We start from the raw sequence: 18,084 nt of genomic DNA, 5'->3' as shown, positions 1-18,084 counted from the left end.
CAGAAAGAACACAACTTATTTTCTGTCCTAAGGAGTGTAACAGCAACTTTACACACAATATTTGAGTGATCATCTGGGGAATGGAGAAAAAAAATGTATATTCTTTCTTAGTATGAGAAAAACCACGAAGTCGCTTTGGCTGCACCCACAAATGTTCTTATAGGGCAAGTGTCTTATACATACCAAAAAACTTTATGTTGTAAAAATGTAGTTTATCTAAGTTGGTGACATATCAGCTAGACAGATGCTGTTGAACCATGCTAAGGACTTGTGGATCTCCCATCTTAGAGGGATCCATCAACAGGTTAACAAATATATTTCTAAAACGTATCAATTATATTTGAGGTCTGTGTCCATTTAAAAGTTGATATTCATTCCAGAACACAGGGAAGGAGAATAGTTGCCACATTCACTCCCTACTTTTCCAATTACCTCAGCTTCAAAACACTTTGTCAGGAGTAGGGGGAGATACAAATTGTGGCTTCCACTAGACCACTCTATCCCCGTTCCCCCCAGAATTAACAGGTGTAGGCCTGTATCTGCCAACATCACTCGAAGGGGCAAACTGTGCCCCGACAATTACAGGAGTGGTTATCTCTAGGACATTTTCTGTAACCTCATGTGATACCCCCCCATTTCGGTCAATTTCTAAATTTCTAATCCTCTTCTTGGGTGAAACCTGTATCCCTTGAGATAAAGAGCCTTAACCATCGAGTGAAGCATAAGCAAATTATGCACTACTGTTCCTGCCTGAAAGGGAGTGAAATGAAAGAAGATAGGGCCTATTCGACTGGAGGAGGAAAACGGATCAATTTTTAATATCTACAGAAGTGTCTGATTCTTCCATTTTTTGGAATGAGAGTGAAAAAGTATTGCGCAAGATTTCAGGAAACTTCAGCCCGGCCATCTAGACTTACAAGCCAATCAAGTCACCAAACCCAACTGGCCCAAAAAGTATATCTGATCTTTCCTGCATCAAAATTATCCTCATCCATCACCAAAAACCACATTGAGCCAAAACGTCTGAGTTTCACGGAAAATGAATGCAATGAATTATCATCAAGATTACTTTGAAACGCCATGATGCCATTTACAAATAACAGATCAACCAGTAACAGCAGACACTAAACGTATCTATGAAAAAATATACTTACATTTCAGAAACAAATGAGAAAGTCTGAGGCTAATCACTTCCCTTCAAATTATAACTTGATGTTTCTAAATCTTGAAAACTCCGATAGAATGGACCTGGTGAAATCTGGTACCAGAGGACCCCGCTAATAAGTTCTACAAAAAGAGACCCCCAACCAATAGACCAGGAATTGCAACCATGTCATCAATTTATATGAAAAATGTAATTTATATAACTACTGCCAAAAAGTAAGTATCGTCATTGCTAAATACAACTGAAACATTTAACCAAAATATTTGCAGTCTTGCGACATCCAGATTGGCCTTTCCGAGACCAGATATCAAGAGGTCCCAGGGCACTTCTTCCTCCGTGTATTAAGCAATGCTGCGCCTCAATCCCTTGTGATTGTTTAGCCACCGAGAAAGGTGTTTGACAATGTGTCAAAGCCTTTCTTTAAATCCAGGATAGAGAACTCCTAATTAGCTCTACATTTGTGAACGGCGCGAGACGATTCCCTGAAGGCGCTCATTAAAGTAAACTGTTGTTCCTCTGCCCACTGAGCTTCACAAGGTATTGGTGCCTTCCGTCTTCTCTTTTTACTATCTCCAGGACCCCTGCCACGCTTACTTAGTGTAAGCAGAAGGTGGCCGTGACTTTCCGTGTCTAGCGGATGAGAAGGGCACATTTTGGGCCCTCTTATTCACAATGAGTTCTCCACACCCGTAAACCCCACTGAAGGGCGTTTAAAGGCATTCCAAAATGTTGCTGTAAATCCATGAACAAGTAAATTTGAGGGCATAGACAAACTCCTCCCATTCCTCTTTCCACCAGGGAAAGGGTCAGATTTTTACCTCAGCCAAGGGCGAGCGTAAATCCCTTTTCAAGGTGGGAGTGGGAATACTCCCCCCCCACTAAATCTGGTGGGGGCACATAGGAAGGGCGTTTCTTGACAGGAAATAATATATTCCCTATGGAGGAAAAAAAATAATAGTGTGTGTACTTCACAGGGGAATCACATTCAGATTCCACATAGTGGAGGACTCTGCACTAGGATAAAGCTCCTGATGGGAATATCACGACCATCCCAGGAATATGCATGGAATACAGAGACCATTGGTGGACAAAAACCCAGCGGTAAACAGACTGCTTACAATTCTTATAAAATTGCAATGTTGCCTGTTATTCTACTGCCTCTCTTTTGTATTTCTTTATTGATCCTTCTTTCTTCTTGGGGTTGCACCCAAAATTAAGGTTACTGTTGGATAGGGAGGTCTCTGTATACTTTCCACCACAGGGTTACAGACTATAGACACATTTTATCTTGGTTGCACTTGCTGAACAAATGAAGGAAAATTCTAAATTAACAAATGAATCTGCTGTAAACTCAATCAATGTAATCTCCTCCTTCTGGTCTAAAACTTGAAGAGTTAATTTTACAGTCCAACTTCACTGCTACCACCCACAACTACTATTACTGAAGCCCACAACTCGTTTCAACTAGTAAGAGTAAAGTACTACCACTCCTGCCTCTAGTACTAGCATTGAACTACTGCTTCGTGTAGCTTTGTCATCATCACTGCTAGTGGTGCTACTACTTCCTTAAGTAGTGCTCAAGATACTACCTTTAGCACTGCATGTATGTTCTTCAACCAGACTCTTTCATGCACCTTGGGCTATCACACCCAACTTGTTGCCAAGAGACTGGGATCCAATGTTTGACCTCAGCTTTATAGCCTGGAAACTCTAGTTCTAAACTCTCCAACTAATGATCGATTAAAGTAACTAGGTCCATGAGACCTGGGGCTTGATTACAACTTTGGCGGATGGGATAATGCGTCACAACATGACGGATATCCCCCGCCCGCTGTTTTACAAGTTCCATAGGATATAATGAAACTCGTAATATGGCGAACGGGATATCCGTCACATTTGTGACAGAGCATCCCATCCGCCAAGGTCATAATCAGGCCCTTGGGTCTGAGAACGTTGACACTGGAAATGTAACTCAATGCAGTCAAGAGGGGCAGGGTTAAGCTGTCATACTTTTAAAACAGAAATTAATTATTATCGAAGTATGGATTTCAGTTTCCACCCAAGAAAACATTTTTCACTCAATATGCAGCGAAACACACGGTGGCAGATTTCACTGTGTTATGGTGAGGCCAACAAAATACTATGTACAAAACTAATATCACTTTCACTGCTGCCAATACTACTTAGCACTGCTCTTAGTATCGCTACAATAGACCAATACTTTCAACAGGGGAGGGGCAGTCTTGTTAACCGTTTCATAACGAATCTCGTTTTATTTTTCCTTTTTTGCCCCCACATAGCCAATGAAAACGTAACTTTGAAAAAGCAACCTGGTGAATGGATTACTCAATTAAACGGACAAAGTAAGATATACTTAGTGGGTCTTCATCTGCTGCTAATAAAGATTTTGTTCATATTTATCCAACATGAACCCTACCAAGATGGACAGCAAGATACCGGGATTCAATTGAGTACATTAGGCACGAGTTCTGCAATAGCTGAATCAAAGTTTCTATTATTTTTTTTACATTGTACAAATACATAGAACACTTTTTGCAATTCCAGCGATTTTTTTTTGTGTGCAAAATTACACTCCGTTTAGGGGTTGCCGTGCAAGCGCTCTAGCCTGCTGTAACCTCTCTGTGGGCTTTTAACCAAGCTCACTGCACGCCTATCAGTTTCGTTGGCTCATGAACTTGCCTTTTAAAATTCACTTGGTTTCATTAGTGAAAGGCATGCATAGGTCATGCCTTTTCTGGTGTTTAGCCCTCCTCGAGCGCACCGACCAACTACTGAAAACATACGAGGCTCCATGTTTTCTGGACTCATTTTTTCTTTTTATTTCCTATGCAGCGCGATCTCTTTGCATGACATCGACCCTATTACATGGAAAATTGCATAACTGCTGATAGGTTTGACTACAAGAGAACTTGTGTTTTCCTTTCTGTCTCTCCTTCAGGCTCATGCCGTGGGCTTTAAATCGGCTCCCTTATGTGAAACTGTTTTACTTTTCATTTTCAATTTATGTGGCAATAAAACCGCTTGCTGTTTAGTAGGTGGAGGTCTCTAGGTGGAAGGTCAGCAATTCAGTTAAACAGAGCAATACTGTCAACTATAGTTGCTAAAATATTTCACAGAGAAATGATGTAGAAGGCAGCTGGGCTCGACGTGCTCTTGTGCGTTATGTTAACACAACGCATTTAATAAAAACATGTTTTTGCAACCATACCCAAAATAATCTAAAGTCAAATTCTATTAAAAGAGGCGAACTTGTGAAATAACCCTCCTGTTCTCAAGTGTTGATTTGACGGCCCTCTTTATCTAGCAAAACAAATATAGTAGACGAAAGTTGTGAAACGGACGCAGACACGCTACTTCTAAAGACGGTCTGCAGGCGCAGGTCCTCACTTTTAGCGCTCTGAAGCGGCCTTATGAAGTAACAGATACTACAACGCCCCCCCCCCTCACCACACTCTAATACTTTTCACTGTTGCTGGGGGGGTGGCACAGCTGAAACTACCCGCCCCGCATGGGGGACATCCAATATAAGGATGCATGAGTTTAAAAGCGTCCCGAGTTAAATGTCACTGTAAGTCCCAGGCAGGATTAGAAACACCTACTGCAAACAGGCCACGCTAACAAACCCAGCAGGCCCAAGCACAGTACCTGCTGCAAACCCGACCAGGAGACCCCAGTTAATGCTGCTAGCCCGAGTAATATATACACTGTTAACTCTGCCTGTACTGAAAAGATAGACTACCGCTAAGCACAATGTAAGCATACTGCTAGCACCTAGCAATAAACCCACTGCTAATACTGCTGGCCTTCGGCAGTAAACACTAATAATGCTGCTGCACTGAGCAGTAAATAAATACTGTGATACTGCAGGGGATGAGCAGTTAGCCTGCTAGAATGGCCACCACTGAACACTAATGACAATGCTAATACTGCTAGCATCAAATAATAAACAAACTACTCATTCTTAGTCCTGAGTAGTAGGCATGCTACTATTCAGGGCTAGCAGTATCAGGAAACACGCTACTAAAAAAAGACTGCACTGAGAAGTAAAAACAATTCTAACACTTCTCGCCCTGAGCAGTAAATACACTGGTAACAGTGTGAGCGGGGGGGGGGGGCTGCTAATGAAGTACCGTGCAAAGCAATAAGCACACTACTATTACTACTAGCTTTAAGCAGTAAACTTGCTAATACTGGCAGGACTGAGCAGTAAAGAGACTCCTAATACTATCAACGCCAACCATTAGGCATAATACTTTTACTGCTAGGTCTGTTCAGTAAACACGCTGCTAGTACTGCCCACACCGAGCAGCAAGCACACTGCCTGCACGGACAGTAAACACGATGCTACTACTTACAGCACCAAGCAGTATACACACTGCTAGTACTGTCTGCACCGAGCAGCATACACACTGCTTGCACAGGCAGTAAACACGCTGTTAATAAGGCCAGCCGTGTGCAGTAAATGTTTTACGAATCCTGATGGTACTGAGCAATAAACATGCTGTTGATACTGTCACCAACAAGCAGTAAACACACACTGAACATACTGTCAGCACTGAGCTGTAAACATACTGCTGATAACAACAGTATAAGTAACCACACTGCTAATACTGCCTGCACCAAGCAGTAACTACACAGCTAAAACGACTGCAAGGTCCCAGCAGTAAAAACACTGCTCATATTGCATGCACCGAGCAGTAACCATATTGTTAATGCTGCCCCCATGCGCAGTATCACTGCTAACACCAAAAGACACACACAATGATAAACGTTCAGCAATGAGCCGTAAACATAATACTGATGAACTGTGCAGAGAACACACAAACTTTCAGCAATGAGCCGCAAGCATACTGAGATAGAGCACCAAGCAGTAGACACTGCTAATACCGGCTGCACCGAGCAGCAAGAACCCGTCTGCACTGACAATAGACATGCTCTTAATACTGTCACCAACGAGCAGTAAACACACACACTGAAACTGTCAGCACCGAGCAGTAAACATTCTGCTGATACAGCACAAAGCAGCAAAGACTGCGAATACTCGCTGCACCGAGCAGTAAGAACCTTGCCTGCGATGGCAGTAAACATACTGCAAATGCAGACGGAACCGAGCAGTAAACATACTGCTAATACTGTCACCAAGGAGCAGGAAACACACACTGATCATACTGCTAGCCCTGAGCAGTAAACATACTACTGATACTGCCAGCACTGAGCAGTACATACTGCTGACACTACCAGCACCAAGCAGCAAACACTCCGCTAATACTGCCTGCACTGACAGCAGGCACATGGGCAGCATGACTGAAGCCCGCTTCCCGAGCTCCTCTACGAGTCGACTAGGGCCCTCTCGTCTCGGAGATGGCCCTGGGTCCTCTCGCCACCGCCCCCACACAAAGACCCTGGGATCTCCGTGACCAGACACAAACAAAACAAAAAAACACACAACACACACACACAGACGAGGAAAGCAAGGCGGGAATGTGTTTACAAAGCGAGCAATGTACATGCAAAAACATAATCTGGCGCGTCACAGTTCATTCCAGTACTCCTTCCTTGATGGGGTGTAAAACCTACTCCACCGTCCCGCGCTGTGCCAAAGCACGGCCTCCGCTCGGGGCCAAGGCAGCACATTCTGAGACGCTAAATGCACCCCCCGCCAAAAAACAAGATGCATTCTGGCACAAGGGCATTATACACCAGCGGGGTCTACCACTGAGTGGCCCTTTCCGAGCGGGCGCATTGGATCCCCCCCTCCACCCACTTTCCTCCGCAAGGCCCATGTCCACCTCCCTCGGACGGTGCTAGTCCGCGCCCTGCCTCTTATCTTGAGCCACCTTCGAGATCTGGCGGGGCGGGGCGGGGGGGGGGGGCGGGAGGGAGGTGACACCCTCAGGGCCTCACCCTAGATCTGAGGGAAACAGGAGGGGAGGGTTGCCTCACACGAGCACAAAACATCCAAACATCTTACCTAACTTAAATGGCTTTACTGTAACTGTTGATGGCAAACTCAGCAGAGGGGCCTGTCAGTGAATGTGTGCGCGGGTGAAGTCGGGCGGCCTCCAGTTCCGCCTCGCACTTCTGTTTCTAACGCTTTACGGTGCTGTGAACTCACCTCGCACATTCACACATAAGGCCCTTGGGTTAATTAATTCTGTTGTACTGTCCACAAAGGGATCCTGATGTTTATGTGCAATGCAAGAACGCACACATCTTTGCTCGCTCTCTGAAAGCCTGCAAGGACAGGGTACACACCGCCAGCACCCCCACGTGACAAGAGCTATCCGCAACTAACGCGGAGTCTAAGCTCTGCCAGAATCCCTGCAGGTCCGAAGCACACTTCTGGGCAGAGTGGAAAATGGCACTTGTGGGCAAGATGAGAGGCACTGAGAGGATAAAGCGAGGGCGGCGAACTTAAAAAAAGCAGGCACCGCGGACAGTGTAAGAAACGGACTTTCGGGCAGTGGTGTGTGTGAGAGGTGTAAACAAATGGGCAGTGAGAGCTTGGCAGCCGTGAACAGTGAGAAGACACAGGTGGGCAGTTGTAGTGGCCAGCGGAGAAAAGCAGCGTGGCGCGCGAGGAGACAGTGGTGGGCGGTGTGAGAACAGACACTGGTGCACAATGGTATGAGCAGATGTTGGGGCGAGGACCAGGCACTGGTGGGCAGTAGATGGCGAAGGCGGCTGTTAAATGTGAGAGACGGTCTGAGGTGAGCCGTGTGAGAAGACATAGGTAGTCAAAGTGAGAGGCACACCTTGGTCGGTAGAATATGGTGACGAGGTACTGTGGGCAGTCTGAGAAGCAGACTGAGGTGAGCAGTTCGAGGAGGCACTATGCAAGGGGGAGTTTCTGTGGGGAGTGCGAAACGCACTTCATAGACTCCTTCTCTCCTGGCTCACCGCAAACCTCAGTTTCAGACTATGAACTCCCAAACAACCCTACTAAATATCCCTTTTTTATCTCTCCTTGGACTCATCCCAAATCCTATTTAACTACTATGATCTCCCAATACTTTTTTACAGACTCACACCCCCCACCTCTCCTTTACTCACCCTAAACCATATCTTACTAGTATGATCTCACAATTAACACTTCTGCATGTTTCCCTCCTCTATCCCGCCATTATTCTATTCAAATCAACTTAAGAATAAACATGTCGGCTCAAATTAACGCATCCCTCCCTATAACAAAAGACCATAGTCATATCTCCCTATACTAATCAACCACAGATCCTTTACGGTTCCGGAGTAGCGTGCTACTCGTCAAAAAGCGCTCAGACGCCTTTCTAGGGTAGTAAGCGCTATATAAATACAATTGCAATGCAAGGAGACGCCGAGTAGGGCAAAGGGACACTTTGGGCTGCGTGAGAAGCAGTCTGAGGTGACTATTTCTTACAAGACAGGGCCAAATCAGGCAGTGTCAGAAGGGTTGGTCGTACACACGAGAGTGAAGACAGTTTATGGCTATTTTGGCCCTGTTTCTTAGTCCAGTACGCACTTTCCACTGCCGATTTCGCTAATATGAAACATTACCTGCAGCCACCATCAATGCATTCAGTCTACCAAAGTTTGCAGGACACCTATATATCAAGCCTTCATAATTTCAAATTGCAACTGTGCTCGAGGAGACGCTGGACAAGAGGTACTAACACTGTGGGCACAGCCAGGAGCAGCCGAGGAGCGGCATAGACAGTGGTTAACAGTGCGAGAAGCAGGCACTGGCGAAAAACGTGAACAGCTGTCAGAGAGGAACAGTGGTGAGAGGTACCGATGGGTAGTAGTTTGAGCACCACTGCTGGGCAGAGTGAGAAGCAGGCATCTGTATGAAGTAACCCAAACCCCAGGTCCTTCTGAGCACCACTCCTGGGCAGAGTGAGAAGCAGGCATCTGTATGAAGGACTGCAAACCCCAGGCCCTTCTGTCTTCAGTCTCACCAAGTCTACACTTAAATATCATTTCAAGGGCTTGTACAGCGCAAAGTGCGCATTCTACCAAAAAGTCTGGAGGAGCGCGCGGTGCGCTGTTGAAGGCATATGGGCACTCACGCATCACCCTGGGACCTACACTGACGGGACCAGTCGGCCCTCGATGGGGAGGTACTGACAAACGGGACAAAGAGGTACTCATCGAGTATTCAGTAGTCTGCCAGTTGAGAGGTACTCACACGGTCATCAGGACACCCAACGACAGATGTGGCCACGGGTACTCACAATAAGAGTCCTTAGTCCTTTCAGTGCAAGGCAGTGGTGACACGGAGAGCGAGATACTCACATCAGCATCATTACTCAAAAGAAGGGGTATTCACTTACCAGTACTCACAATAATAGGTATGTATGGTCACAGTGTGCGGTACTGGAAGTAAGAGGCACTCACAATAACACATATACTTAAAAGATATTGCGGTACTTCGAGTAAGAGGTACTCACAAGACACCCGCACTTACAACCAGAGATGCGCCCAGCGGTACTCACAGTGGCTGGAGCTGCTCCAGTGCGGGTTCCGGATGGGGGACCCGAAGGGCACGGGGTGCCCCATCCCCTTGTCGGCCATCAGGCAGGCCCGGTTCTGGCTGTAGAAGTCGATCATGATGTACGGGCTGGGGCTCGACACTTCCACACTGTCGTACATCCTCGGAGCCCCCCGAGACAAGGGGGGGTGCAGGTGCTGCCGTCCGGGCCCTCAAAGGAAGGACCTTTCAGGGCGAGGGGAGCCCAAAAGACAGAAGGCAGGACCTCCCACAGCGGCCAAAACACAGAAACCGAAGGCAGCTCTGGGGACTCCGCTCGGCTTGCGTTTTCTCTTTCAAATCCGGCGTTGCATCCATTCAGATTATTGTGGATTTCCAGCCCCGGATATCCGGGCAATCCAAGCTAATTTCCTCACTTTCAAGGAGCAGGGCCTTCCATTCCCTGCCGAGTGGGGCCGACCCGCCTCCGCGCCCCGCCACATCTTTCCGAAAATTGGGGAAATTTAAAGAACTCTGGTTTTCAGTTTCTTTGGGTGTGCAAACCCGGGGATCTGGTTTGCGTTGAGAAGAGGGGGGCACTCTGGTTCACTGAGGGCTGGGGCTCCCTGGGGCGGTCACCTATGGGGCACTGGGGTGGCCTTTCACCCTAGGGACGGGGTGCACTCTCGCACGCACCCCAGCACTGAGTCTTCTTGCACAGGCTGCGTGACAGCAGTCAGGGGCCGCCCTCCCGCACTGAGGGACGGGGAGCGCTCAGGGACGGGCTCCTCAGACACCAGGATCCTCCGCTGACAGGCGGCGGCAGCTGCCGGCTCCGTGCACCCGCCGTCGCCCCCGCGTCCCACCGCGACTGCAGAACGGGAGCAGGAAAGAAAGCAAAACACGGGCAGCGGCGGCAGCTCAGTCGGTCAGGAGCTCAGTCAGGCGGTGGAGTCAGCCAGCGCAGTTTCTCCTTGCCTGAGCCGGGATCAAGTGTTTAACTGTTGGTATCTGAGCCTCCTCTCCGATCTCCCCCTCTCTCTAGGAGGTGGGGATCTCCTCCCCTCCCCCCCCCATTTTCTTTCAAAACCCCCACCCCCCCATTGTGGGATTTTTCTTCTGCTCCGGCCTCATTTGCCTAATGAGATGCGGGTGAACTCCCGCTGAACCCTCCCCGCGCACGCCCCTTTCACCTTCCAATGACCCACACGCGGCTGCTGGTTGGCGACTGTGACGTCACAAGGCACAGCCACGCCCCCGGTGGGCTGCCACTCACCCGCACTTAGCAGGGGCAGGGCACTGCCTGGCCGAGATATACCAAGTGTCCCTGCTGTGAGGGGGTGTCCCCATTCAACACCTACTCCCCCTCAAGCTGAGCGGACCTGGGTGATCCTCTAAGCCTATTAGGATCAGCATCCAGGAGGAGCAAAGGGCAGGGGAATCCCTGCCCCCACCCCGGGAAGGTGAATCCTCTGCTCCGCTTTCCTATAAATAACCGGTGTAAGCCTCTACGTATACTTCGAGTGCTTAAATTCGTGGGAGAATTAGAAGCGGCGTGTGTGTGTGTGTGTGTATTTATATTATATATATATATATATATATATATACATATATACACACACAGCGCTATCTATAAAGTTATTCCCCACTAAAGTGTGTAAATGTACTATACTACTCATAAAGCCTGTAGTGATATATTAATGTTTCTCCTCGCTCTACACTTCCTCTGTAAAGGGCTTCGATATTCGATAGTATTAGGGTCGTAAAAAACCTGAAATATATATATATATATATAAAATCTGAAATTCACCGAGTAGGTTAGTGGCACGTGCAATATTAGCCCTTATTATAGTACTGAAACTGATATTTTGTGTACACGTATAGTGCTATATGTTGCTGGGTATGGGTTCATGGACTGTCACAGGATATTAGGTTTCAATATTACTGTACAGGTTACAAGGTGGGATAAATGCACTTGTAATATTTTTTGCATATTATTTCAGTGCTAAAGGTAATATCATTAGTTGTTAATATATGGTCACATGCTTCTCTTAAGTAAAATAACACTACATATTACTGGATAATAATAGACTGCCCTGCACTTCATGGCTGAGCAACCACCTCTTGACACTGCATCCTACAACGCTCATCGACACTGCATCCTACACTCCTCATCTTTACAAAGACCTCACCAACATCCGCCATTGCCTCAAAGCCACCTATGAACATGATATTTTACCATTACACTTCCTTAAAGCTTTTTCTGGAAAAGTTCTATCACCCCCATTCACCATCAACGGACCCACCTTCCCTCAAGACAGCTCCCATAAAGCTCTCATAACAGGTCAGATACTCCCATTCCCAAAAAAACCCACACCAAGACTTGAGGACATTGGCAACTACTAAAAAAAAAATCGCGCATCTACCCTTCAGCAGCAGAATGATAAAAAAATCTGTCTATGCAGCCCTTGAAGAATCATCTAGATTAATGCTGCCTTTCTACTAAAGAAAGTGAATCCATTCCTCCCAGGAAGTGACTTTAGAGTTGCTGTTGAGGCCCTCGTACTTTCACATCTGGATGATGGCAATGCCCAGCTTCACAGACTCAGTCTCCAAACTAAATGTCTATTTACTTATCTCTTATGTCTGGGTCATAGAAAGACTAAGCAGGACTGCTGTACGTAGGTGGGCAAAATTAAAAAAGTATATTGTAAATCTGTGATATCGGCCTTGTAGAGCAGTGAACTCGTCATAAATACTTGCCTATATGTATTTAACTTCACAATATTGTGAAAGCTGATATTCTGGATGGCACATTTTGGCAGGACAATATTTAAAACTCAATATTGTGGAACAACTGTAAATCTTAAGATCCATCCACCAGAGATAAAGCCTAGATCGTGAAAGGCAAATTGCAAAGCCATGTAAAAGGAACCCAAACCAGTTAAAAAAAAAAACTTTTTAACCAGATGTCTTCCTGGTTAGCTAAGCCCTTGGGTAGATCTTTATAGTAAAATCCCGTCTATGCTGTCAAGTGTAGAATCCTGAAAGCCTGCCACTCAGAAAGACCCAGAAGCAGAGAGGAGGCGATCTGCGGCGCATCCATAATGGTGCAATGGCCATTGTTCTCAGATGGGGAAAGCAGAGCCTGCGTGGTCTAGTCAGGACCATCACATTTACCTCTGAATTCTCTGACCTGTGTCTGGAGCATCAGAATCTAAGGCTATGACAGACCAGCAAGACTGGCCGTTCAAAGCATGATCAGATCATCCAAATCCCCATGCCTTTGGATACAGAAAATGGGAATTGAATTTCGGCAGCTTTGTATTTAGTGGGGTGGTATACATCCAAGGCGAGCAAACTCAAACGTTTGGCACAATTGCTATCATGTTATGAGTTACTTCTAAATCACTTGTTCACCCACTGGGGGCAGAAAGCGCTTCACCATAGCCTGTATACCTACATTATTTGCCAAAAAATGTTTTTAAAAAAAACCCATAAGGTTTGAGTATTCTTCTCAAAGATAAAGACAATGAACTCTAAAGAGGTGGAATGCGCACTGAGACAGAAACCCCTAATCTTTGGCAGCAGAAGTGCATTGAAATTTAAAACGTCAAAACAACAATGGAGAGTAGGTATGTGCTTCCAAATGGGCTTCCCCAGAAAAGGAGGCAGCCCACTTACACATGTATACACTAGGCATGTAGTTTAACCTGACTCTACAGGAAGCTAATAAGGAAGGAACGTGGCAAAAGTGTGGCATAGCAAGACTTGGGGCCAATCAAGTGTTATTCTGGCTGCCATACTTAGATAGCCTAGAGTTGATTAATCAGAACTCTGCATAAACCCAGTTAAAATGAGCTCCTGTTATCCAGTTGAGAGCTTAAAATAGAAAAGACATTCCGTGTCAGAAAAAGTGGTAGGTCTTAGTTATTCCATATGGAAGAAGCATGCAGAACTACCTACATCGAGCTGTGTCATCATGGTTAAGTCTATGTTTAATGTAACGGTTAGGTTATCAGAAACCACTGCTGGTGAGGCTCAAATCCAAGGTCCACAGGTTGTTACGGCCATCGAAGGTCCAAACGTCGTTATGGTCATCCATCAGCGTGACCTCTGTTTTCTCCAACTGAACTGCAACCAAGCGGATCTATCCTTTCCCACACCTTTCACATGCACTGGTGCAGATGAAAGCATTGTACCTATCCCAATGAAAGCAGATCTGGATATTGTCAAGGTTCATAAAAAGCAAAAGGTTGCCAAAGTGGTTTCCTGGACACACGTAGAACCACTTTGCAATAGGTGCTTACGGTTCACAGGGAAGAACCTGCTGTTTCTTTGAAAACAGAGGAAGCATAGTTCTCTTTCACAAGGTGCAAGCTATTTATGGTTTACCCTGACTACAGGGAATTTGTTCCTCGCTGCTTCTGTAAGTCCAACCTCAACTCAGGTGGGACATATGCTGCTGCGCAGCACGTGTGCACTTCAGTTGTGCACATCCATGACCCTATATAACATTTGCTGATACCATAGTATAGATATTGAACACACATGGAGTCAGTGATAAATCATGAGGTACACCCATAACAATAGCTTGGTGTGCGTAAAGGAGTAAAAAAAAATTAAAAATAAAAAAACACACACTTAAGAGCTACCAAGGTAAAAGGAGCTCAATCAGTTTGCCATTTTTCTTACATCTGCTTGTTGACACCCGCCTTGATGGATGACATTGTGGACTATATAAAATGCTGCTCAGCGATTGAATAAAGTAACAGTGCTAACACCACTGCCAACTTCCATTAGGCAAAGATCATCCAGAGCTGTCATTAGGTTTCACTCAGTAACACGATGGGGACAAACATTTTCCTCCCTCTACATCTTCTAAGATCCTCCCAGAGTCCAGACAAATTCTAGAATAACAAGCCACTTGTGACTACAGACTCTTAGCGGCAATCAGCAAAAGCAATGCTGGTCTAAAACTGTCTGGCAGAGGCGGGCTAGGTGGAATTACCAGTCGTTCTTCAAAAGCTATTGCGACACAGCAACATCGATCAGAAGATGGATAATGGAGAACACTATAAACGAACCCTTCCACCAGTGCAAAAATGGTCAATTTCTCTTCATTTAAGTTCTTGATGCCTTGCAGTACAGTGAATCCCTCGGACTCTGTGGCACCTGGTTTCGATCAGTCTGGACTCAAGTAGGGTGAAGAGATCCCCATGCCTATGGATCCAGGAAACCGGAACAAAGTCTAAGCCATTGATTATGAACGGGTAGGTATGTAATCCCAAGGGCGGCAATGTGAACCAAGGGCACATCTGCTATCAAGTTATCAGTTACTTCCAAAGAGCTCAGCCCAATTGTTTTTTTTTTTGGTGATAATTATGCAGAAATGACATCCTTCAACACTAGATACTTTGCAAAGATCCAGCATGTGTCCCGCAAAATTACGTAGGCACGGACTAAATCACCACGGGTGTCAAGGCAGTGGCCTAATGACGTCATTTGTATGGCACCAAGAACAGTAACTGGGAAATACTTGTTTTGCTGTGTTTATAGGAAATGATTTCACGGTGGCTCACTCGAGCTACGCAATAGTGTGGTACTTCCCTGGTTACAGTGTTTCTTCAGAGGTAGGGTGTTTCTGCTTTTTCCCATCACTTCCAGTTTACAGGGGACATGCAACGGTTTCTCTGATACAGAGAAGGCACACTTCCGATTTAAAAATGATACATACTATGTATGTATGGTCTGTCCTGTGGGGTTGTAGTGAATCGGGGCCTTGTAGCTTCTGGGAGCACCAACTCCAGGAGTTAGAACATATGTTGTGGAATAGCAGAACACATCCGCCCTCCAGGTGTACGTATCCATAATCCGATTATAATGCTAGGTCTGAGCGGAGGGTAAGTACCTACAGGACCAGCGACATGCTTTTTTTCCCAGAATGCCGTGCTGTAAGAGGCAGACCAGCACTGGACGCTGTGGCTTGCTGCTCGAGCCTGTATAAGGCTCTGAAGAGACCACATGAACACACTTTCTGTCCACATCGGAAAATTACAGAAGCGGAAGGAATACGGAAGGAAGTAAATATGCGAGAAATGACAGAAGAAATGTGGCAGGTCAGAGAAACCTTGCTTCATGATAGAAGGAATGTGCCAGACCCGTGGGCTTTATGTAGTGTTAGAGTCTAGAAGAAGCTTTTACTACCAGAATGAAAGCACAACACAGTCTTTCTTCATGTTAAAAGGAATGTCGAAGGTTCCACTGACTCTTGTGTTCATCTTAGGTTTGAATAACTTTTTACTGTTAAATCTAATCTTCTAGGCGACAAAAGCATGCCCTGTTGTTGGAGAAAGATTTCACCAATTCAAAATGAATATTCCAGACCAAACTGACTCATAACACAACTCATGTATGTTTGTAAAAATCACTTTACAAACATGTAAAGTTTTGTAAAGACCTTGTTTATGGTCATTCAACCCAACAGTACTCACTGAATTAACCTAAAAAAGATAGAAGTCTAAGTGAACCCACCAGAATTCAAACCTGTGATCATGAGGTCATGTTATGCAGATTTGTAGAGCGCACTATCACCCAGACGGGTATACTACTGAGCAGGTGTGAGTCTAGCCACACTTATGGCCCAGTGCAACTACTCAAAAAGCCAGGTTTTCAACTTCTTGAGGAATTCAAGAAGTGAAAAGGAGGCGCTTATGTGTCATGGCAGTTCATTCTACACTTCAGGAACAATGGATGAGAAGGCTCAGTCACCGGGATCTGGTTTTCTCGTGTGTGGTATTTGTGCAAGTAGAGCCGGACGAGTGAAGGTGCCTGGAATGTTTGTGATAGCAGATGCGACTGTGGAGGTAGTAGGCTGAGCCAGTGTTATGTAGTGCCTTGAAAGTGTGCGTGAGGAGTTTGAATTGTGCTCATTTGTGAATGGGGAGCCAGTGGAACTCCTTCAGTTGTGGTGTGAATGCCGCATGGGAGGCGGAGAGTGATTCTGTTCGCTCTATTCTGAATAGTCTGCAGCCTTCTGGTAAGTTTTTTTTTTTGTTGATCCCAGTATAGATGGTGCTCCCATAGTCCAGCTTGCTTGTGACAAGGGCATGCTTGACAGTTTTCCAGATGCCGATTGGGAGTAATTTGAATATCTTCCTCAGCATCGTCAGGATATGGAAACATGAGGCTGTGGCGGCATGAATTTGGGCGGTCACGTCGAGTTTACAGTCAATGACGATCTCGATATTCTTGGCATGAGTGGTGGGCGTAGGTGTCAGTCGTAAGTCTTTTGGCTACCAGGTGGAGTGCCACATTGATGTGCTCTTAAAAAATACCATGATCTCTGCCTTGTCGGTGTTTAGCTTCAGATAGTTGGTCTTGATCCGGTGAACGATTTCAGTTATGCAGGAATGGAACTTGATCAGGGTACTGGGCGTCTTGTCTGTGAGGAACATAATCAGTTGTATGTTGTCAGCGTAGGACAGGATGTTGATGCTGTGAGAGCCGATGATGCTGGCTAGAGGGATCATATATGCATTGAAGAAGGTCGGGCTCAAGAAGGATCCTTACAGAACACCACAGATGAGGTCACAGGTGTCAAGAGGTGTGCAATAAGCCAGGCTGACTGACTGACTGGGTCCTTCCAGTCAGGAAGGAGCGATCCATTGGATTGGGGGTCCTTGGATTCCAAGGCGTGTAGGCACTGGATGAGGATGGGGTGGGAGACTGTGTCAAATACAGCAGAGAGGTCCAGGAGGATGAAGGCTGTTATGTCTCCTCTGTTCAGAATCATGCTGATGTCATCCGTGACGGCGATGAGGGCAGTTTCCGTGCTGTGGGTGGGTCTGAAACCAGAGTTAGCAATGTCAAGAGTTGGTGGTCATAGAAGTTTATGGTGAGGTGACTGTTAACGACTGGGAATGGTAACAGGGAAATTGGTCTGAAGGCAAGCAGTGAAGGGTCTGCAGAGGGTTTTTTCAGCAGTGAGAGGACAGTTGCATACTTCCAAGCATCAGGGAAGTCACAGAAATAGTGGAGGCATTCAAAATGTGTGTCAGTCAGTCAATCAATCAATGTGAGCAAGGCACTGATCGGTTGCAGTCCTCTGGAGCAGGCGTGGTGGGGGCAGAGGTTCGATGGGGCCGGTGAGTGCATGGACCTCATGGTGGCTGTGGTTTCTTCTGGGGTAATGGGCCATGTGGTTAGCCGAGGTAAACACAGATTCAGCTGAACAACCAGAAGCAACTCCTTGTGCTCTGATGATCCGAGAGAAAGCCTGCTTCACATCTCAAGAGGTATTTCCCAGACCCCTAATTTTTGTGTTCTGAGGCTATTGCATTACTGGATCTTGCACAAAACGTTTGGTATAATAGCACTGACTAGCAAAATGGTTTGAAAATTTCCATGCCATGACCAAAAACAGATCTGGCTTGTGAAGCTATGCTATTAT

General features: G+C 46.0%; 1 protein-coding gene across 4 annotated transcripts in view; it reads right to left on the bottom strand.

The window, feature by feature from the left end:
* RARA (retinoic acid receptor alpha) overlaps positions 1–18,084 on the bottom strand; it is a 343,208-nt gene that overhangs the window by 85,080 nt on the left and 240,044 nt on the right. Inside the window, exon 1 of one of the 4 annotated variants that reach the window (XM_069237587.1) lies at positions 9,658–10,698. The exons of the other annotated variants lie outside the window; for them this stretch is intronic. Within the exon in view, the coding sequence (XP_069093688.1) occupies positions 9,658–9,814 (157 nt within the window). The 5' untranslated portion in view covers positions 9,815–10,698. Of the gene's footprint in view, positions 1–9,657; positions 10,699–18,084 lie in introns of those variants that run through there. 4 annotated transcript variants of the gene reach the window in all.

Source organism: Pleurodeles waltl, chromosome 6 (genome assembly GCF_031143425.1).
Source record: "Pleurodeles waltl isolate 20211129_DDA chromosome 6, aPleWal1.hap1.20221129, whole genome shotgun sequence".
Taxonomy (NCBI): Eukaryota; Metazoa; Chordata; class Amphibia; order Caudata; family Salamandridae; genus Pleurodeles; species Pleurodeles waltl.
Note: the sequence above shows the minus strand (reverse complement) of the source record. Positions and strands in the feature narration are given on the sequence as shown.